This window comes from Sciurus vulgaris, assembly GCF_902686455.1.
Source record: "Sciurus vulgaris genome assembly, chromosome: 1".
NCBI lineage: Eukaryota > Metazoa > Chordata > Mammalia > Rodentia > Sciuridae > Sciurus > Sciurus vulgaris.
Genome location: NC_136461.1, coordinates 116,871,138 through 116,892,953, shown reverse-complemented (window position 1 = coordinate 116,892,953; position 21,816 = coordinate 116,871,138). Strand labels below are relative to the sequence as shown.

The 21,816-nt window shown below is 38.8% G+C and overlaps 1 protein-coding gene and 1 long non-coding RNA gene across 4 annotated transcripts in view; one reads left to right on the top strand and one right to left on the bottom strand.

Moving 5' to 3' along the window:
* Positions 1–3,154, bottom strand: part of LOC306640694 — a 36,583-nt gene extending 33,429 nt beyond the window's left edge. The window contains exon 1 of the long non-coding RNA XR_013757862.1: positions 3,090–3,154. This is a non-coding gene — a long non-coding RNA (uncharacterized lncRNA). The remainder of the gene's footprint in view (positions 1–3,089) is intronic.
* Positions 3,155–3,191: 37 nt separating this feature from the next.
* KHDC4 (KH domain containing 4, pre-mRNA splicing factor) lies at positions 3,192–20,796 on the top strand. Of its 3 annotated transcripts, none has more exons than XR_013757778.1 (14): positions 3,192–3,305; positions 3,774–3,990; positions 7,522–7,650; positions 8,042–8,121; positions 10,584–10,636; positions 10,911–11,074; positions 12,010–12,221; positions 12,595–12,655; positions 13,907–13,964; positions 14,208–14,461; positions 16,770–16,943; positions 17,874–17,958; positions 18,571–18,662; positions 19,525–19,570. XR_013757778.1 is itself a non-coding variant. In XM_079104375.1 (14 exons), the coding sequence occupies exons 1-14, from the start codon at positions 3,268–3,270 to the stop codon at positions 19,722–19,724; spliced, it is 1,845 nt and encodes a 614-aa protein (XP_078960501.1). In that variant the 5' UTR covers positions 3,193–3,267; the 3' UTR covers positions 19,725–20,796. The 3 variants fall into 3 exon arrangements, 2 of the variants coding, with proteins under 2 accessions (XP_078960502.1, XP_078960501.1); XM_079104375.1 differs by having other exon boundaries at positions 3,193–3,305; positions 17,846–17,958; positions 19,525–20,796; XM_079104376.1 differs by lacking the exon at positions 19,525–19,570 and having other exon boundaries at positions 18,571–19,505.
* The last annotated feature ends 1,020 nt before the right edge of the window (positions 20,797–21,816 follow it).

Sequence of the window (21,816 nt, the reverse complement as noted above, 5' to 3'; positions counted from 1 at the left end):
TGGGGATTCGAACCTAGTCCTTGCGCATGCTAGGCAAGCCCTCTCCAACACAAGCTATTTCTTCAGCCTCATGGATGAGCTTTTTTTTTTTTAACATTTTTTATTTTTACAGACACATTCTGATTCATTGTACATAAATGGGATACAACTTTTCATTTCTATGGTTGTACACAATGTATATTCACACCATTCATGTAATCATACATCTATATAGGGTAATACTGTTTCATTCTACTGTTTTTCCATTCCCATCCCCTTTTCCTCTACATCCTCCAAAGTTCCTTCATTCTTCTCTTCCCCCTGCTACCCTTATCGGTATATATTGTCATGCACTTATCAGAGAAAACATTCAGCCTTTGGTTTTTTGGGCTTGGCTTATTTCACTAAGCATGATATTTTCCAACTTCATCCATTTACCAGCAAATGCCATAATTTTATTGTTCTTTATGGCTGAGTAACATTCCATTGTATATATATACACCACAGTTTCTTTATCCATTCATCAATTGAAGGGCATGTAGTTGGTTCCACAATCTAGCTATTGTGAAGGATGAGCTTTTTAAAGGAAAATTACATGAGTAAATGAGTTAGTTATAGGAGTTAATTATTAAAAAAAAATCCTGAACATATGAATAACCACATAAGTTGAAAAGTTTTCAAGTATCACTATAAAGTTTCCAGATTCCGATGATTTTTGGAAGCCAATCCAGTCTAACCTTTGTTGTCGTTGTAGTACTTGGGATAAAACCCAGGGCTTTGCATATCAGTCCAACACTGTACCACTGAGCTGCATCCCTAGCCCCAGTGCTTTTTTTTTTTTGGTACCAGGGATTGAACCCAGGTACATTTAACCACTGAGCCACATCCTCAGCCCTTTTTATTTCGAGACAAGTTCTCCCTAAGTTGCTGAGGCTGGTTTTGAGCTTGTTTTCCTCCTGCCTCAACCTCCTGAGCTGCTGGGATTACAGGCATATGCCATATGCCACCGTGTCCAGCTAGTCTAATCCTAAATGAAACAATAATCCCTAAATTATTCAAAGAAGAGGAAAAAAAAATGAAAAGTTTGCTAAGTAATTTTTCAAAGCTAGCATAAATTCATAACTTCATTTTTTTAGGCTACTAGGAATTTAACCAAGGGCTTGGCACATGCTAAGCAAGCACTCTGTCACTGAGTTACATCCCCAGTCCCCACAATTACATTTTTTAAAAGTACCAAAAGATCATCTGTGAATACTGATGCAAAACTCAAAATATCAGAAAATCAAATCCAGCTGTGTATTAAAAAGAATGCTACCTCAAAATTAAGATTATTTGAAAATGGAAGGAGTGTTCAACATTAAGAAAATTAGCATTTACCTAGGTGATTTGTTGTGTACCTGTAATTCCAGTAACTGAGGAGGCTGAGGCAGGAGCACTACAAGTTCCAGACTGGTCTTGGAAATTTAGCTTCAAAGAGGTTGTAGCTCAATGGTAGAGTGCCCCTGGGTTTAATCTCCAGTAAAACACAGAGAGAGAGAGAGAGAGAGAGAAATCTGGCATCAGAATTATTTGTAATACATTAAAGGAAAGAATACTTATGTGATTATATCAATCCTACCAAAGGTAGCTTGCTAAAATTAAAACTCGTTTCTGCAAAAAAATGCTTGTTAAACTGGGTGCAGTGTCATACACCTGTAATCCGAGTGACAGGAAAGGCTGAGGCAGGAGGATCAAAAGTTCAAGGCCAGCCTGGGTATTTTTAGCAAGACCCTGTCTCATAAAATAAAATAAAATAAAATATAGAATAGAATAGAATAGAATAGAATAGAATAGAATAGAATAGAATAGAATAGAATAAAATAAAATAAAATAGAATAAAATAAAATAAAAAGAATTCAGAAATATAATTGTGCGTGCGAGTGTGTGCGTGTGTATACCTACCAGTTCATATATGATAAAGATGGCTTTTGTAAAGAATGCATTGTATCTATTAAAGGCCAAAGGCAAAACACCATAAATCGGTTTTTAAATTAATTTGTATTCCATTAGTCATACTGCAATGTAAACGTCTTTTTGAAAAAGAAAATACTCTATTTCATTCTATCTAGATTTTCTGGCATCTCCCAGGTACCCTAAAATAGAAATCCTCTGGCCTTGCATAGCGTGGTGGCGCAGGCCTGTAATCCTGTAATCCCAGAGATTTGGGAAGCAGAGGAGGCTCGCAAATCGGAGGCCAGCCTCAATAATTTAAGAAGATACTGTCTCAAAATAAATAAATAGGGCTGGGGATGTAGCTCCGTGGTAAGGAGACCTTGGGTTCAAATCCCAGTACTGAAAAGTTAAACACAAAACAAAACAAAACAAAACAATTGGCCTCCAGTATCAACTCAAACACCACAGCATTCAAGAGTTTTCATTATATATCCCCGACGTCTGGGCGGCCAAACCAAATTACGGAGAACCGCCTAACAGTGTTTCATAACCTAGGATTGATCTTCACCTCTCCAGGCCTCAACTGGCTATTTAACTTAAACTTTTCTTAATTGCCCTACCAAACTGAGAAGTTTTTCTTCTTTGACCTTTGCTTATTATACAACTCTGTTATACGTGTGCCCGCGTGGCTATTTTGCTGCACTGAGTACCAGAAAGGCAGGATCTGAGGCTTTTTCGTATCTTTATATACACTGTCAGGCGCACGGAACTTAAAAACAAAAACAAAACCAGAGTCTTCATATGACCTTTGGCACGAAAAATTTCCCTTCCCCTAAATAGGTAATTGAAATTAAATGGGCAGAAGCCGCAGGATAGCTTTCCCCCAGGCAGAGGTTCGGACGCCACACAAACGAACTAGAATTCGGGGGTAAACCTATTTAATTCCCTGACTCATGCGTATTGTGTTCTCAGCTACCCGCTTGCCCTCAACAAAGATGGTTGCGCGCGCGGGCGCGCGAGCGCGAACACACACACACACACACACACGCGCGCGCGCGCGCACACACACACACACACACACACACACACACACACACACCGCCCCAATATGCATTTAAATTAGGCATAGCAGACATTTTTCTTGAGGGCAAAGTGCAAGCCGGAAAGTCATACCTTACCTTGTCTCAGAAACTCCAGACGCCATTAAATCACCAAGAGTCCAATCGGAATGGACATTTTCACCGGAACCGCTCGACCTCGCGACCGGAAGAGGGTGTGCGTAAGAGCGTTGGGGGCGGAAGTGACGGGAAAGTGGTAGTGGGGTAGTTGGCGGGTGGTTGAGTAGAGCCGGTCGCCATGTCCGCGGGGAGCGCGACACATCCTGGAGCTGGCGGGTAAAGCTTTGTGGGCGAGGGCATCGCAACGAGCCTACCCGCATGGGAGAGGCGGAGGGACCACGGGAAGCTGCGTATGGGTGGAGGGGCACTTAAGTAGGAAGTAGAAGGCCAGACTTTTAGGTAGAAGGGTATTGAGCAGGCCTCGGGCCCCTGAAAAGGGCCGGCACAGATCTGAGGGAAGGGAACCAGGTATTTATGGAAGTGCGAGGCATGGAGAAGGCAAAAAACAAGGGCATGTGGGACCGAGTGAAGCCTTTAGATAGAGGTTACGGAGAAAGGAAGATTTTAGGAAAGGGTCGAAAGAAATGGGCTTTGAAGGAAACGTAGCTGTACTTGTCTAAGGAGAGATGGGAAGAGACGAATATGGAACATGATAGAGGGGAAATGGGTGCTAAGGCGTAGTGAGGGAAGAATAATACTTAATGAAGTCTTTAGGCCTTAATATTTTCCTTTTTCTACCTGTAGGCGCCGCAGCAAATGGGACCAACCGGCTCCAGCCCCACTTCTCTTCCTCCCACCTGCTGCTCCAGGTGGTGAGGTCTCTAGCAGTGGGGGAAGCCCTGGAGGTGCCACAGCTGCTCCCTCAGGAGCCTTGGATGCTGCTGCTGCTGTGGCTGCCAAGATCAATGCCATGCTCATGGCCAAAGGGAAGCTGAAACCAACACAGAATGCTGCTGAGAAGGTATTCCAAATCGAAGTCTGGGTTCATTGCAATTTCAGGAGCTTTATTAATACTGTAATCTCATAATCGTTCCTGTTAATGAAGGAGAACACGGACACCATAATTTGAATATTATTCAGTTTTGGAACATTACAGATGATATTTTACAACAGTTTTGATTGGGCTCCTTACATTTATGGACCAAGTAGCTTTTTTTTGTCCTTGTATAGTCATTCAGGTTCTGTTGATTTAATCATTTAAATGATTAAAAATCAATCACTTTTTTAAAAGAAAATATATGTATATACATACATATATATTATGCCTTTGTTTTATTTACTTAGTTATATATGGACCTAAGCCATACCTCACACATACTAGGCAAGCGCTCTACCACTGAGCCACAACTCCAGCCCCTGTAATCTGTTTTTGATATATGTACTTTATTCCTGAAGTCAGAAGAGAAGTTCAGGTAAACTAACTGAATTTGAAGTGTTGTTTCAAATTAGAATCTACTAACTTTAATAACTATGTGCTTTTAAACTTGAACTAAAATGGAGGTATAATATGTATTTGGATTAGTGTGCTGTTTTCATACAAATTATGAGGATGTTATTTTATATAATTTCTGGTATAATTAGAATCTCATGCTTAAAAGGGGTCCAATTGAAACTTTTACTTTGCCATAGAATGCAGGAATATACAGAACCATGATGAGAGTGACTATTGGTATTACTACAACATGTTTTGTAAACTTTTTAAACATATGGGGGGATGTGTTGGGGAGTTAACCCAGGGGGAGCTTTACCTCTGAGCTATATCCCTATCCTGTTTTATTTTTTGAGACAGAATCTTGCTCAGTTGCTGAGGCTGGCCTCAAACTTGGAATCCTTCTTTGTTAGCCTCCTTAGTTGTTAGGATTATAGGCATGCATTACCACCTGGCTCCTTTGTAAACTTAAAAAAAAAAAAAAATCTTTGCAATGATGATTATTACTAAACACAGTAGAAAAATTAGGCTCATGAGAGTAAAGTAACACATCCAAGATTTGTTAATGGTGGGCACAGGCATCTGACTTCAAGGTCACCTCACACAATTGGTTATTCACTTTTTTGGTTGAACGCCTCTAGAATTGTGTTCCATTGGAGCTCTTTCCACTGTAATTACCCTTTGGAAAAAAATTTGACTTAAATTAGTCTTCACAATATCATAGTTCTTGTGAAGATGTAAGTTCTATGTTTGAAAATGCAAATTTTTGTGAACCTTCCAGTTCTATGGAATTTTTATCAGTAAGACCATAACCTGTTTAAATGCTTAACTATTAAAGTTCTACAGAGAAATTTTAGTGAATTAAAAATTCAGTATAGAGTGTATTTTTGTGTCCCTTATCAAGGTCTTTTTAAAAATTTTTTTAGTTGTAGATGTACACAATATTTTTATTTTACTTATTTATGTTTATGTGGTGCTAAAGATCAAACCCAGTGCCTCACACATGCCAGGCAAGTGCTCTACCCCTGAGCCACAACCCTTGCCCGTTACTAAGGTCTTCAAGGGAAAAATTAAAATCACATTGACAGTCGGGAATGGTGGTACACACCTGTAATCCAGGCAACTCCAGAGCCTGTGGCAGGAGAATGGAAAGGTTGAGGCCATCCTGAGCAATACAGGAAGACCTGTCTCAAAATTTAAACAAATAAATAAAAAGGGCTATGGATGTAGCTCAATGGCAAGAGTGTCCTAGGTTCAGTCCCAGTACTGCAATGAAAACAAAACTTGTACATTGACAAAGGAATGGTACTTGAATATTTAGACTCAATTTTTCTCTAAAAATTAATCTTTAAAATGATAGTCGAGTCTGGGCATGGTGGCACATTCCTTAATCTCAGTGATGGAAGAGTCTGAGGCAGTAGAAGAACAAGTGCAAGGACAGCCTGGGCAACATAGCAGGCCCTACCTCAAAAAAAAATATAAAAAGGATCAGGGATGTAGCTCAGTGGTATATCACTTGCCTAGCACATGCAAGGCCCTGGTTTCAATACCTGGTAACTCCCTCCATCCCCAAATAATTTTCAGGAAGCAACATGGAATATAAAAATACACTGCTTTTAGACTAAATACTACCTGGCTTTGACATCTTTTAATATTTTTTTTTTTTAGATGTTGATGGGCCTTTATTTTATTTGGTTCATTTATTTACGTGATGTGCTGAGAATCAGATCCAGTGCCTCACTCATGCTAGGCAAGCGCTTTACCACTGAGCCACAACCCCAGCCTCCCTGGCTTTGACATCAGTTGTCTTACAGTTAATATATAGTGGCACTGCCCAGCGTGGTAGCTACCAGTCGCATTTGGCTATTTAAATTAGATGTAAAAAGTTAATTATATTACATCAGTCACCTTTAAAATGCTTTAGAGAAACGTGGCTAACGGTAACAATATTGGACTGCTCAGATATAGAACATTTGATTATCACAATTTTCTGTTCAGTATTGATGTGTACCTTTAGAGGTGGTCATAAGGATTCAGTGAAGTTAAGATGTATAAATTAATACTATAAGGGTTAAATAAAGGTGATACTATTTAGATATAGTTTTGCTTTTTTTTTTTTTTTAATACTGGGGTATGTGTGTGTCTTTGTGTGTCTGTGTATAGTGTTGTTCACTGCTTTACCACTGAACACTAAACTACATCCCCAGCCCTATGTTTTTTTAAACAGGCCTGCTAAGTTGCTTAGGGCTTTGCAAAATTGCTGAGGCTGGCCTCAAACTTGGGATCCTCCTTCCTCAGCCTCCCAAATTGCTAGGATTATAGGCGTGTGCCACCATGCCCAGTTTGCCTCCACATGTAAAAACTGCATCTAATGTCCAAAGTTAACAGGGTTTTGTTTTGTTTTTAATCTCTTCTTGTTGGGGGATCGAACCCAGGGCCTCACTCATAGTAGGCATGTGCTCTAAAATAGTATTTTATTTTCCTTGAGCAGTTTTTTTTTTTTTTTTTTTCTCTTCCACATAACACTCGAATCCAGCTATCTAGAGTTGCTCCTAGTTTAAATTGACACCAGATTAGACTTTTCATATCGAAGGTTTTTTTGAGATTGTTGCAAGAAGGGAATTAGTTGAATTCTATGAGACGTGACTTGGGGTTGCCAGAGGGTAACCCCATGAATGAGGCATGTGGGTGTGTGCATTCTCTCTGTTTATTTTACTATATGTACAGCCACTGAATTGAGCTGTAAGTTTGACCTATTAATTTTCTTTCTAGAGTCTCTGCAGCTTCTAGTTCATAGAGTTTCTGTAATGATGTGATCATAAAAGTGCACACAGGATCAGGGTCACAAATCTGATGGTGGCCTTTGAGTAAATTGTCTGTATTTGGTGTCTTTTTGATGAGGTTTTGTTTCCTTTTTATTTCATTTATGAAGACCTACAAAAAAGTGTTTGTAGGCAGATAAAGTTGGTGAGGTGATGGAAATACAGAAGGGATAGTTTTAAACTAGATCGCTAAACAACTATTTTATATAACTGCTTTAATCTAATTTCTTTGTCTTTGTAGCTTCAGGCCCCTGGCAAAGGCCTAACTAGCAATAAAAGCAAGGACGACCTGGTGGTAGCGGAAGTAGAAATCAATGATGTTCCTCTCACATGTAGGAACTTGCTGACTCGAGGACAGACTCAAGACGAGGTGCGGAGGGGTTGGGACTCATTATGGAAAGTGGCATGTGAATTCAGAATAAACACATCTGAGCTCAAGCAGAGGTCATATATTTATGAGTGGTATTTGGGTTCAAGTTTTCAAAATCAGAATTGAGTTTAGCTGCAGAAGGTGGCAATGAAACAGATATGGGTGAATCCTTGGGTTTAAGAAACCATGGAGTAAGAATTTGAGGTATAGAATTCTTTCTGCCTTAATTGGTGGAATGAACGAGTGGTGATAGAAAACTACCCTGCTATCTTTGAAATCCATTAATTACTACATCTTTTTTTATCAACATAATTATGCATTCATGGGGTGTGATGTGTGTTTTTTCAATACATGTATATCATCTTTTTAATAGAATGTTTTCCTCTTTTAGATCAGCCGACTTAGTGGAGCTGCTGTGTCAACTCGAGGGAGGTTCATGACAACTGAGGAGAAAGCTAAAGTGGGACCAGGGTGTGTGTGTATGCTTATCCTCTGGTTTGGGGAAGGATTGAGCATTTGAATCGTTCACTTCATATTTCTCATTCTTAGGTATTATGTGTAAAGGATGTTTGGTTAGCATGATTTGCAGTGTCATTTTGGGCTTCTCAAATAGGCACAAGAAATATTGGTAGCTAGCTGGGCATGACTGTAATCCCAGTAATTTGGGAAGCTGAGACAGGAGGATCATAAATTCATGGTCATCTTGGGCAATTTACACAGTACCGACTCTCAAAGTAAAGTAAAAGGACTGGTGATGTAAAGTGCCCCTGTGTTCAATCCCAAGTACTGAAAACAGGGGAAAAAAAGGATGTTGACAGATATTTTTCTCTATCACTTTTTCTCTTTTTATTTGATAATATTTTTATTGGGGGAAACAAATTATAAGAAATCATACAAGAAAATAAAAATGGTTAACATTTAACATGTATGCTTCTGATTTTCCTATGGAATTTGTCCCCTCACAAATGGGTTAGGGATTGAACCTGGGCTTCATGTATGCTAAGCACAGGCTCTACCACTGAACTTATCCCTGGTCCCTCCCTTTAAATGAAGAAAAGTTCAACCCGGCGTAGTGGTGCACACTTATAATCCCAGTGACTTGAGAGGTTGAGGCAGAGAGATCACAAGTTCAAAACCAGCCTTAGCAACTTAGTGAGAACCTGTCTTAAAATAAAAAATAAAGGGTTGGAGATGTAACTCACTGGTAAAGTGCCTCTGGGTTCATTCCCCAGTACCTAAAATAAAAGTTCAGCCTGTCACAGTGGCACATTCAACTCAGGATTGATCCAGATTTAAAGCCAGCCTCAGCAGTATAGCAAGGCCCTAATTTAGCAGATCTCTGTCTCAAAATTAAACAAATTGGAAGGGCTGATTCAACTTTAGTGTCCCTGAGTTTAATCGCCCGTGACCTGCCTCCCCCAATAAAGCAAGGTTAATTTTACAGCCTGCATGATGATCATTGACTATAGATTATCCAATTAATCTCAATTTTGATTTTTCCTTTCATTATCAGTGTTTTAGCTTTACTATCAGTTTACAAGTATTCAGGAAATGAGGACCCCTCCTCTCCCCCCAATGCTGCTGGATTGAACCTAGGGGTGTTCTAACACCAAGCTACATTTCCAGACCTTTCTTTTTATTTTGAGACAAGGTTTTGCTAAGTTGCTGAGGCTGGCCTCAAACTTAGAATCCTCCTGCCTCAATCTTCTGAGTTATTAACGTAACAAGTGTGTACCACCATGCCCTGCTTTGGAGGGGATTTTGGTTATTTTTTTATTGTGGTACAGGGAGTTGAAACCAGAGACCCTCTCACATTGCCCTTGAGTTTTATCTTCTATCCTTTGTATTGTTTTGAGACAGAGTCTGTTGCCTAGACTGTTCCAGACCTTGTGATCCTCCTGCCTCAATTTTCCTAGTCTCTGAGATTAAAAATACTTTTTCTCCCTATCTCTCCTTGCTGTTTTGGGAGGTGGGGATTGAATCCAGGGTCTGGTGAATGCTAGGCAAGTGCTCTACCACTGAACTACATCCCCCATCCCTTTTACTTTCTGTTTTGAGACAGTCTTGGCAAAATTTCCCAGGTCATTCTCAAATTTATGATCCTCCTCCTTCAGCCTCTAGAGTAGTTGGGATTACAGGTCTGTGTCACCACACCTAGCTGTTGTTTGTTTTAAAACAAGTTTCTTCTTTGCTGGGGATTAAACCTTGGGCCTAGAGCATGCTAAGCTTGTATTCTCTGCTCTGCTACAACACCAACAGGAAATGCAATGTTTTTAATATTGGCTTAAACTATTTTAACTTTGTATATATGTTAGCTACTGTTTTGAACCTGGTCATAAAAAATTTTTTTTAAGCCTGCCACTTCTTATCTGTATGTAGTTATTGACTATTTTCTTCATTATCTAGATCTAAACTAGATTTCACCTTTAAAATCTAAAGCATCTTCCTAGTTGATGCAGGCCCTTTTAAAAGTTTATATGCTCCCATTACTCTTGCCCCATTATTTTGGATAGCTAAGACCATGTTTGCATGAGTCCATATGAAGAGATTTGACCACTGTGTGGCCACTTAACTTTTAGCAAGGAAAGTTATTTGTGCCTTAACTATAAAACCATGTTTTTTGAAACTAACCAGCAAAAGCTCCTGTTTCTTATTTGGAAACTTCAGACATTACAAATGAGATTTGGCCATTGTGGGCATGTTGGTGCACCCCTATAATCTTAGCAATTTGGGAGGCTGAGGTAGGAGGATCACAAGTTCAAGGTCAGCAACAGCAACTTAGCAAGACCCTGTCTCAAAAAGGATAGCTCAGTGTTAAAGCCCTTCTGGGTTCAGTCCCCACCCCCATACCCCCAAAAAATAAGTTTGGTGAGCCATTTGGCTCCTTTGCTTTTGACCAGTTTGGGATCAGCCTTTTGCATTTCTCTTTATAGGGATCGTCCATTATATCTTCATGTTCAGGGCCAGACACGGGAATTAGTGGACAGTAAGTAATGTTTTGGGCAAAGTTTTTCGTAAAGTGCAAAGTTTTGCACTATGTATAACAAATTGACCAACTGTCCCAGACTCTTCTAGTCTTTTTTATGACCTACATGCCAGCATGTATGGGGGTTTAGAAGAGGGTGGGGAGCCACATATTTGGTTAACCTAAAAAATGGATTAGTGCTTGAATAATTGAACATTTCTCCTGTCTTTATCATTGGGCACTAGTCAGTTCATTCATTTCTTTAATATATTCTCTTTACTGTCTTTTTCCCTAGGAGCTGTAAACCGCATCAAAGAAATTATCACCAATGGGGTGGTGAAGGCTGCCACAGGGACAAGTCCAACTTTTAATGGTGCAACAGTTACTGTCTATCACCAACCAGCACCTATTGCTCAGCTGTCTCCAGCTGTTAGCCAGAAGTCTCCCTTCCAATCAGGGGTATGTTTTGGCGAGAGATCATTTTCTAAAAAAATGAACTGTGCACATGTATAATGCACATGAAGGAAAACCCCTAAATTCTCACTGAGAGTTATCCACTACTTGTATCCTATTAATGTGTTATTTAAATTTCCAAGATATAACATATATCTTTATTCTGATATAATGTAGAAAGGGGATTGATGGAGCAAAGGGTATAAACATTGTACAATGTGAAAATTGTTTTAATTTTGTATTTGTAAGCTTCATGGCAACTGGAGGACCAAGAAGGCTGAGTCTGATGAAGCAAGACTTTGCTGATACACTCCTCCTAGAAAAAAGGGTTGTAGAGAGCAGCCCTCATTGGAGAAAATTTTGGGGCTGACTGTACTACCCAACATTCTGCTCCAGTTTTATAGCACACTGTGTGCTGCCATTTTTGATTGACTTGAATCAGTTGAAGGGAAGTGGGTATGCTTACTCAATTTTGGATCCTGGATTTTTGCTTTGCTAATATCTCTTGCTGAATAGAATAAGATATTTATTTTGTGAGTAAGGAAGGTGCATGAATACAAAGGGGTTTTCTGTTTTCGTTGCATGTTTTTTGTGGTTCTGGGTATCAAACCCAGGGCCTGGAACATGCTAGGCAAGTGCTCTACCACTGACCTACACTGCAAGCACTTGAAGTTCTTTAATGCTTCTTGATAGAATTTATGTTAGAAAGTATAGCATATCCTTGTAGAAGTGATCAAATGTATTTGGGAATTAAAGCATTTTGTGTAATAGTTTTCTACAAGACTTGAATTTTATATATATTTTTGTGGGAGTAGTGGGGTTTGAGTCCAAGGCCTCATACATGGTAGGCAAGCACTCTTAACACTGAACTACATCCCCACCCCTAGAACTAGGATTTATGTATTCTCTGTTTAATCTGCTGTATTCTGTTCTTCCTGCAGATGCATTACGTTCAGGATAAATTATTTGTGGGTCTAGAACATGCTGTACCCACTTTTAACGTGAAGGAAAAAGTGGAAGGTCCAGGCTGCTCCTATTTGCAGCACATTCAGATTGAAACAGGTGCCAAAGTCTTCCTACGGGGCAAAGGTTCAGGCTGCATTGAGCCAGCATCAGGCCGAGAAGCTTTTGAACCTATGTATATTTACATCAGGTATGGATGGATCAGGCAGAATTCTTGTCAGCTTGTCATAACACACTAGAATGATTTAGAAGGAACAAGATTAAAAAGGCTTAATGGTAACATCAGGAATTTAGGTTAACACTGGGAGTAGTCACTTAGTAATTAGTTAATAAAAATAACTGGATTAAGTTCATGTGTCTTTAATATTCTTAGGTTTTATATAAGTCTGATCATAAAATGAGCTTAAAATAACTTCAATTTAAAGCTAGTATTTTATGTTCTTGAAGTAATTATTATGTCAAGAAGTATCATTGCCCAGAGAAAGACAAAACAACATGAAAAGTGAGACAGAATTATGTATTGTATTTTCTCCTTTGAATTCCTGGTTCATATTTCTTTGCAGTCATCCCAAACCAGAAGGCCTGGCTGCTGCCAAGAAGCTCTGTGAGAATCTCTTGCAAACAGTGAGTTATAGATCTATAAATACATTTCTTTCTCTCTATATTATTTCTTCTTTTGGTGCTGGGGATTGAAACCAGGTGCTCACACAAGGCTCCTATCATGCTTAGGTAAGTGCTCTTTAGCATGCATTTACCACTGAGCTACCCCCCAGCCCTAATGGTCAGTTATTTGTCTCGTAATCATTCAAAAGACCTATTGCCATTTTGAAATGGGTCTTATTTTTTTCCACCTGTATTAGTTTCCTGGGGCTGCTTTACCAAAGTATTACAAATAGGGTTGATTAAAACAATAGAAATTTATTGCATGAGGGTTTAGGAACCCAGGAGTCTGAAACCCAGGTGCTGGTAGGATTGGTTCCTTCTATAGTTGTTTGGGGTTTTTTTATGCTGGGGATAGATAAGAAAAGTACTTTCTTACCATTGAGCTACAACCACAGCTCTTTTGAGAAACCTTCCCATGTTTCTCTCCTGCATTGGTTGCATTGGCGTTCTTTGGCTGTGTTAGCATAATTTAATCCGAAAGAGTAGAGGAGAGCTATGACAGTTCATGCCTATCATTGAGGCTACTCAAGAGCAAGTAGAGAAGATTGGTTTAGTGCTGGTGTCAGAGACCAGTGTGAGCAGCCCATGAACTCACATCTCAGAAAATTAAATAAAACCAAGTAGCAGTGCTTTGGGGATAATTGCTTGACATTCCATTTGTTTTATTCTATAAACAAATAACTAAAAGGTAAATCATAGGACTTTCTGTAACACTTAAAGAAAATTGGGTTTCTGGTTGAATACATTCAACATTGTGTTCTTTGGTATTGAAGGATGCCTTGTTGGGGAGTCGGTGTTTGTTTTTGTGCATATAACCTGATGTATCAACATTTGTGTCGTATAACTTCCTTGACTGTCTTTTCTTTGTTGGTACCTGAAATTATAGAATTAATAGAATGCTTGTAGTAAAGGAGAGATTGGAGAAAATTGGGAGCTTGAGCACATGTCAACCAGTAGATATGATCATTTTATTTATTTTTAAGTAATCAATGGATTTTATTTTCCTAGATTCTCGGAGCAGATATGATTAATTCTTACTAGTTGTACTAGCAACTTAGAAATTTTCTCGTAATATTTTTTGGCTTTCTGAATGATTTTGTGCCACAGAATTAAGTCTAGTTTGGGGGGATTTATGATTGTACATGCTTCTGATTCCCATGGGGTGGCTTATAGAGCTGCCTTATTCAAATTAATTTGTTTTCCCTTCTCTAGGTTCATGCTGAGTACTCTAGATTTGTGAATCAAATTAATACTGCTGTACCTTTACCAGGTGTGTATATCTTGAAGTGTTTAAAGACTATTTTGTTAGTGATATTTATTTGTAAGTGTGATACTTGAGGCTAGACTAACTATGCTAGGGTGCTGATAATGTTCTCTTCAACTTAAGGTAATTTGGAAAGCAAGTCATGCCTCAGTTTGTTTGTTTTTTTTCCCTAGATATTAAGTTTTAATATTCAGCTAAAATGTCTCATTCTGCTGCAGCTGATTAAACACTTTTTTTCTTCCCCCTCAGGCTATACACAACCCTCTGCTATAAGTAGTGTCCCTCCTCAACCACCATATTATCCATCCAATGGCTATCAGTCTGGTTACCCTGTTGTTCCCCCTCCTCAGCAGCCAGTTCAACCTCCTTATGGAGTACCAAGCATAGTGCCACCAGCTGTTTCTTTGGCACCTGGAGTCTTGCCAGCATTACCTACTGGAGTCCCACCTGTGCCAACACAATACCCGATAACACAAGTGCAACCTCCAGCTAGCACTGGACAGGTAGGATACCTGGGAATGCGACATGCTGTCATTTAATTTAGGTTGTGTGGGGGGGACTGGGGAAACATTGGTCTTCTAGAAATAAATACATGTAATGTGAGATATTTATAAGTATTGCCACCAAATATTTGTTTAAAGTGGGAATGGTTGACCAAATTTCTATAAAGATCCATATGGTAAATACTTTAGGCCTTTTGTCAGATAGTCTCTTCACAACTGCTCTGTATTCTGTTATAGCACAAGAGCAACTATTGACAATGTCTAAATGAACAGTGGGTGTACTTAGATTAGAGCTTAATTTACAAAAATGAGTGACAAGGCAAAACCATAGTTTGCCATATTATATGGGCCATAGTTTGCCTACCCATAGCCTTGTGGTATAACTGAATTCTAAAGGAGAAGGAAGCTGGCTTAGAGCTCTTCTCTCGATGGTCAGAACTGATTTAGCAACTCTCATCTTAGAAAGAAACATTACATAGACAATTGTTCCTAGCCTAAGAGATATATGAACTTTCCAAACTCAAGGATTATAAATGCTGATGTGTCTTACAAAGCTTCTTAATGTATGTAAGAAATGAAATTTTAGGGAAAAAGTTGGTAAGTGTCTAGCCCTACATGGATTATGTACAACAGGGGAGAGACTAATGGGAGCATGGTAATGGATTTATGGTGGGCCTTTCTCTGTGGGCCTCTCATAGTGTACCCATGCCAGAGTAAACTACAGCCTTGAACCATTGCCCAGCCTCCTTGTCCATGGGCTGTGAGCACTGAAGAAGGTTGCACAGTTTGTAACAAGGGAATGTAAATTAAATTCTGTGTTCAGGTTGTAATCAGAATTTCAGTCCCCTCCCTCCCCCTTTCTGGTACTGAGGATCGAACCCAGGAACACTACCACTGAGCTACATCCCCATCCCTTTTGTTTTTATTTTGAGATAAGGTCTCCCTTAGTTGCCCAGGCTGGCCTCAAACTTGGATACTTTTACCTCAGTTCCTGAGTAGCTAGGATTACAAGCTTGCTCTACAGTGCCAGGTTCCTTTTATATTTAGAAAGATCTGTAGTTCTGGGACTGGGGTTGTAGTTCATTGGTGGAGTGCTTGCCTAGCATGCCTGAGGCACTGAGTTTGATTCTCAGCACTGTGTAAAAATAAAGAAAATAAAGGTATTATATCCATCTACAACTAAAAATATATATATATAATAATACACACACACACACAATCTGTAGTTCCTCAGCCTTGAGTTGTTACGCTGTATAATTGGGAAGCAACATGGCAGAATGGTTAAGAGCTGTGGGTTTAGAATTAGGTTGCCAGAGTACATCATGCTTTCCCCTTTTTAAGCTGTATTACCTTGGAATATAATTTGAACTACCTAGGCTTTGGATTTCCTTTGACAAAGTGGGCATAAAGATAAAATTTCCATGGGTGGTAATGGTTAAGATGATCCAAGCAGTCTATAAATGTTAGATGCTCATTTATTGATTATGAGAGTTTTCCTTTTAGGAGTGCTTATTTATTTCTAATATGTACTGTACTTTGATCACCCTTTATTTCCTTTTGGAACAACCGCTTAAAACATTAGTCACACTTGCTTTTCTTTCTTTCTTTCTCTTTTTCTTTTTCTTTCTCTCTCTCTCTCACTCACCAGAGGGATTGAACCCAGGGGCACTCAACCACTGAGCCACATCCCCAGCCCTATTTTGTATTTTATTTAGAGACAGAGTCTCACTGAGTTACTTAGGGCCTCAAGCTGCTGGAATTATAGATGTGCACTAATGTGCCAGACTTGGTAACAGGGATTGACGTTGAGGTTGCTTAATCACTGAGCGACATCCTCAGCCCTTTTTTATATTTATTTAGAGACAGGGTTTTACTGAGTTGCTTATGGTCTCACTAAGTTGTTGAGACTGGCTTTGTACTCAAAATCCTCAGCCTCTAGCCCCTGAGATTACAGGCATGTGCTCCTGAACCAGGCTCAAACTTGCTCTTAAGGGCTTTAAATAAGGGAAAGTTCCTGTTTGATGACTTCAGAAGTAAGTGACTGAAGTTGTTACTGTTTTTTAATGGTCACGTTTAATCCTAATACTCCCATGCTCAATGAGAAGTCAAAGGACTGTATATAGATTGTCAATTTCATGTTTCTGTAGGGTGATGGTGGGAGGCTAGGTGATACTGATGAATTAATTAGGAAGGAGATGAAGGACTGAAGGTGAATACTTCATGTGATACATAAATTATAATCGTTATTTACTTATTTGTTAGTCAAGCAATCTCACCGTTTTTCCTCCTTGGTTTGTTTTGGTCCCAGAGTCCGATGAGTGGTCCTTTTATTCCTGCTGCTCCTGTCAAAACTGCCTTGCCTGCTGGGCCCCAGCCCCAGCCCCAGCCCCAGCCCCCACTCCCAACTCAACCCCAGGCACAGAAGAGGCGATTCACAGAGGAGCTACCAGATGAACGGGAATCTGGACTTCTTGGATACCAGGTTAAATAAAATATCTTGTTTTCATTTCCTCATCTTATCTTCCTACTATATTCTCCCTTTGAAGAAAAAATAAATTTATATCTACATTAACTGTCCTCCTAGAATCAGGATTTCTGCTATCTGGAATCCATTTAGTTTAGGATTTTATTCTTGAGGGAGTAATTCAAGCAAGTATGATTTCCTTTGGGTGGGGTTTGCCTTTGGGTTCAGTGTGATAAGAAAATACACAAACCACCTGGAGAGAAGTCTTCCATGAATAACATCTAGAAAGAGTTGTATAGAACTCTGCTTCCTCTTACTCATAGCAGACTCTGTGATAATTCTTACTTTACATAGCATATCTCACCCAGAGCCATCAGTATACCAATATGTTGTTTGTATTTAAACCTGGAAATTGAGTGACTTAATACATACACATAATTATAAACATAGTCATTCAGAAAGGTTAAGGGTTGGGACTATAGCTCAGTGGTAAAACACTTGCCTGGCACGTGTTGAGACCCTGGGTGTGATCCCCAGCACCACAGAAAGAAATATTTAAAAAAAAAAAAAAGGGAAAAAAACCAAACTACATAGTTTTGGTATAATTTTAACAGAAACATGTGTGTATTTAGCCAGAATCCTTCTGTCATTCTTTAAGCCAAAGAATTTTTACAGTATTGTAGAAACCGGTTGAATTATGGGTAGTTGGTTCAAAATGTAGCATAATGTATTATAGTATTTTTAAGTCAGAGAAAGATCCCTACTTGACTACAGTTAGCCTCCAAATCCCAGAGTATGTAGTGCAGTTTAATTTATTTCAATTTATCAGAAAGATGAGGCACTTGACAGTTACATTAAGGAGCTAAAGACATTACAGTAGTTGTAGGTTTGCTAATGCCACTGTATTTTTCTGCTCATAGCATGGACCCATTCATATGACTAATTTAGGTACAGGCTTCTCCAGTCAGAATGAAATTGAAGGCGCAGGATCGAAGCCAGCAAGTTCCTCAGGCAAAGAGCGAGAGAGGGACAGGTAAGTTAGTTGGACCAGTTATACATTTAGTTCTCATTCTTGTGCACCATTTTGTGTAAGTAATGATCATTGCTACCAGCTACAGTGTACTAAATCTGAAAGGACATCATTTAAATCAAATGAATCAAATAAACTCCTCTTTCTTGTAATCGATATAGTAATGGAAAATATCAAGATATGCCTTTTACTGTCTTAGAAGCATTTACTCACCTTTGAGTAGTTTAGTACTTATTTGTTCAAACATCTTCCTTTACTTGATTGTCTGTCTTTTTCCAAGGATATGTGGTAAACAGAAATATTATACAATCAGTGTTTTAAGTACTTTAGAATCGTAGAATATCATGGATGGTATATGAAGGCCAGACTGTCATCCTAAGTATTCCTAAGAGAGCTGTGTTCTTCCTACAACAGTTCATTCCAATTTTGGCATGACCTGGCTATTTATTCCTTATGACTTGATAATAGCTTAAGGAGATGAGGTGGGGGAGAAAATGGAAAGGGTTGAAATTAATGATTTACGGGAACTTAAAGGATTATTTGCATACTTATTCCACTTTTTTATCTACTAGATAAATTAAAAATTGAATTAGAAACTTTCATTTTTTTTAATAGGCAGTTGATGCCTCCACCAGCCTTTCCAGTGACTGGAATAAAAACTGAATCTGATGAAAGGAATGGGTCTGGGACCTTAACAGGGAGCCACGGTGAGTAAGGTGGAGTTGGGGGAACAGAGGGCTAAGTAGGCTGGACTCAAGCCATAAGTTTCCTAACCTGATGTTCATTCAGGTGTTTAATCTATCCTATATAATGAATCTATGGGCTAATGAGAATACTTTTTTTTATTATTTAAAAGGACAGCACATAGTTACAGCCTTTTATTTTCAACCAACGTGAGTCTAGAAAAGAATCAGTCAACTTATTTTATATGTAACATCAGTGACATTAAAACCCTAGGAAATACTAATAATTGGTAGGTCATTTCAAAATTCTGTTGTCAATGTTGTCTGAATACCTGGAGGTGATCTCCTACAGATTTAATAGAGATTTATTTTCCTTTGTATTGGGAGCTAAAGCACATCTCCCTGGAAGCCTGTGGCTTTCACAGCATCCCAAAATTCTTAAATCTATAGTGGTGCATGGGGTCATTTTTATTTTTTGTCTGTAGTCATAATAAAAATGAACGGAAGAAAATACATATTTTTCTTTTCTTAACTTCCTTTCTTTTAACTCTTTAAAAGGTGAAATATCAGCCCCCAGAGACTCATTTGCTAACTTTCCTTTTTTTCTTTTTTCTTTTTTCTTTTTTTTTTTTTTTTGTGTGTTTCTTTTTTCTTTCTCTGTTTTCTTACATGGTTCTGGTGGATTCACATTTGCTGATGCTGATGCTGTTTTACGTGTGATCTTCAACGTTTTTGGGTGACCATTGACCTTGTGACCTCAAAATGGTGTCCAACTAACCACTTAAAATTAACATCTTTTTTTTATTAACGAATTTATGGTATTTTTTTTTTTTTTTTTTTTCCCTTGGTGGGGAATGGGGTTGGGGTTGTTTTTTCTCTATTCTAGATTATCCAGCCAAAAAAATGAAAACTACAGAGAAGGGATTTGGCTTGGTGGCTTATGCTGCAGATTCATCTGATGAAGAGGAGGAACATGGAGGTCATAAAAATGCAAGTAGTTTTCCACAGGGCTGGAGTTTGGGATATCAATACCCTTCATCACAACCACGAGCTAAACAACAGATGCCATTTTGGATGGCCCCATAGGAAGCAGTGGAACAGTTTTGACCCTCGATGACTCTTCTTAGCAATAATGCATGCATTTGATTTAACAAGACTCTGGGGCCTGTACTGGGAGCCATCTTGGACTTTTGCAGAATTTAGAGGTGGAGTGTCTCCTTTCTTCAAAGGGGTTCCATTTTTTAAAGAAATTCTCCTTTCTGCAGTGGCATTAACATCTGTTAAAATTTACTTAGAATCAAATTTGTCTGAGAAGCTTTTTAACAGTTGGTGAAATGTGCTTGTCTAATGAAGCATCCCAACAGGGTCATTCCCATAGATGTTTGACCTGATCCAGCCTTTTCCAAATGAATAGCCTCTACTCTCACATAAAGTTTTATTTGTATTTTACTACTGTTGGGTCAATTTTGATAACTGGTTACAAACAAAGCCTTACTATTTATTAGTGGGGAAATAATTTTAAGATCATTCTTTCCTTTTCAATACCTAAGAGATCCTCGTCCTTGCTTCAGTTTCGATTCTTTCTGTTTTTGAAAATGCTATTTTACTAATTTAAAATTGTCAAATGCAGCTGGATCCTGGCTAGGAAAATGAAGTTATTTTTTCATTGTGAGTTTTTATTGGAATGATCCAAAGTGGGCACCTTCAGGCACATTGGTCTCACATAGCCATTGCGGTTTTTATTGCCCTTTAAGCTCCTTGTCTTCAGCTGGGTCAGAGAAAACTACTTGACTAAAATCTGGTCTGAACTCATCACAGAAATGAAACACAGTGGTCTGTCTCTCAGAACTGCTTGCAACAAAAATAGAGAGATTTGACTACACCAATAGGATGATGGACTTGGTGACTGAGATTGCAACTTGTCCTTTTTTCTTGGCATTACAGGTTTTGCCAAAAGAACTTTTTTGTATCAAATATTGATGTGTGAAAGTGAAGGAGCTAGTCTGCTGAACCAGGAGTAGTTTGAGATACTGAACTGTCATTTTTGCACATTTGAATACTTTGCAGGCTGGCTTTGTATAAACTTATCCTCTGGTTTCCTATATGTTGTAAATAATTAGACCATAATTTCATTATAAATAAATGTATAAATATTCTGCTTGTGGTTTCTGTTCTTTTTGTAATCCAACCCATCCATACACTAAAAATAAGTCAACATTTTTACTCATAGCATCCTGCGGTTAACAACCTCACCAAAAAATACATATACAGACTCAAAAATTTGCACGTGACTAGGAATTTATTATTTTTTAATTTTTTATGGACATAATACCTTTATGTGGTGCTGAGGAACAAACCCAGTGCCTTATAGGTGGGAGGCAAGCGCTCCACCACTGATCTACAACCCCAGCCCCAAATCCAGGAATTTATAGCTGTGCAAAGTATATTCTTAAAGTCAAGGTGAAGGTTTTAAGGGTTGTTATGCTCGATATACTCCATTTTTATATTTGGCCCTCCTCTACTTCACAGTGATTTTAAAAGGACTGAGATAATTAAATATTTTAAGGGAGATTTAAGGTTTTCTTGGGAAGACAAGTGCAGTGAGCAACAGCAATTTTCCAGTGTAAAATTTCCTCTTGTATGTGCTGCATGGAGATGCATGTGCGTTTATAAGCTCTTGAGTTTTATCCTTTCCTGCCAGAGAGGAGTAATATTTAAATAAAAAATCAAATTTTGGAGGGGAGCAGGCCCAGGGGTCTACACATGCTGTTGCTCTACCACTGAGCTATATACCCACAGCCCTTAACAAAATTTCTTGAAACACGTATGTTTTAAGAATCCAAGTTGTGCTTGTGAAATGAAAGCTTTTTCTGGTATGGAGGACAGTCATCTTCCCTAAATTACATCTCAGCCCTGTTTTGAGAGAATTTGAGGGGTGGGGTTGCCCCTTCGACTTGTTTGTTCTGTTTAGGCCTTACTCTGGGCTAAATTCTCCATGTCTCACCACCGCCAGCAAACAACATTGTTCAGATGCTTATTTGAAAGGCCCCGTGTATCACGTGCTTCTTTCTCCTGATGGGTAAAAGTACTTCATGCTGTGGTTGTAACACCCATCTAGGTACTTGCAGACCCTGAGACCAGTATGTGACCAGAGGGCCTTTGTGGTCAGCGGCAGAAC

Excerpts from the sequence above, each read along its gene's own strand:
- KHDC4 (XM_079104375.1), top strand. The coding sequence starts at position 3,268 with ATGTCCGCGGGGAGCGCGACACATCCTGGAGCTGGCGG. Across the intron at positions 3,991-7,521 it reads CACAGAATGCTGCTGAGAAG|CTTCAGGCCCCTGGCAAAGG; the intron begins GTATTCCAAATC and ends TTGTCTTTGTAG. Across the intron at positions 12,656-13,906 it reads GTGAGAATCTCTTGCAAACA|GTTCATGCTGAGTACTCTAG; the intron begins GTGAGTTATAGA and ends TCCCTTCTCTAG.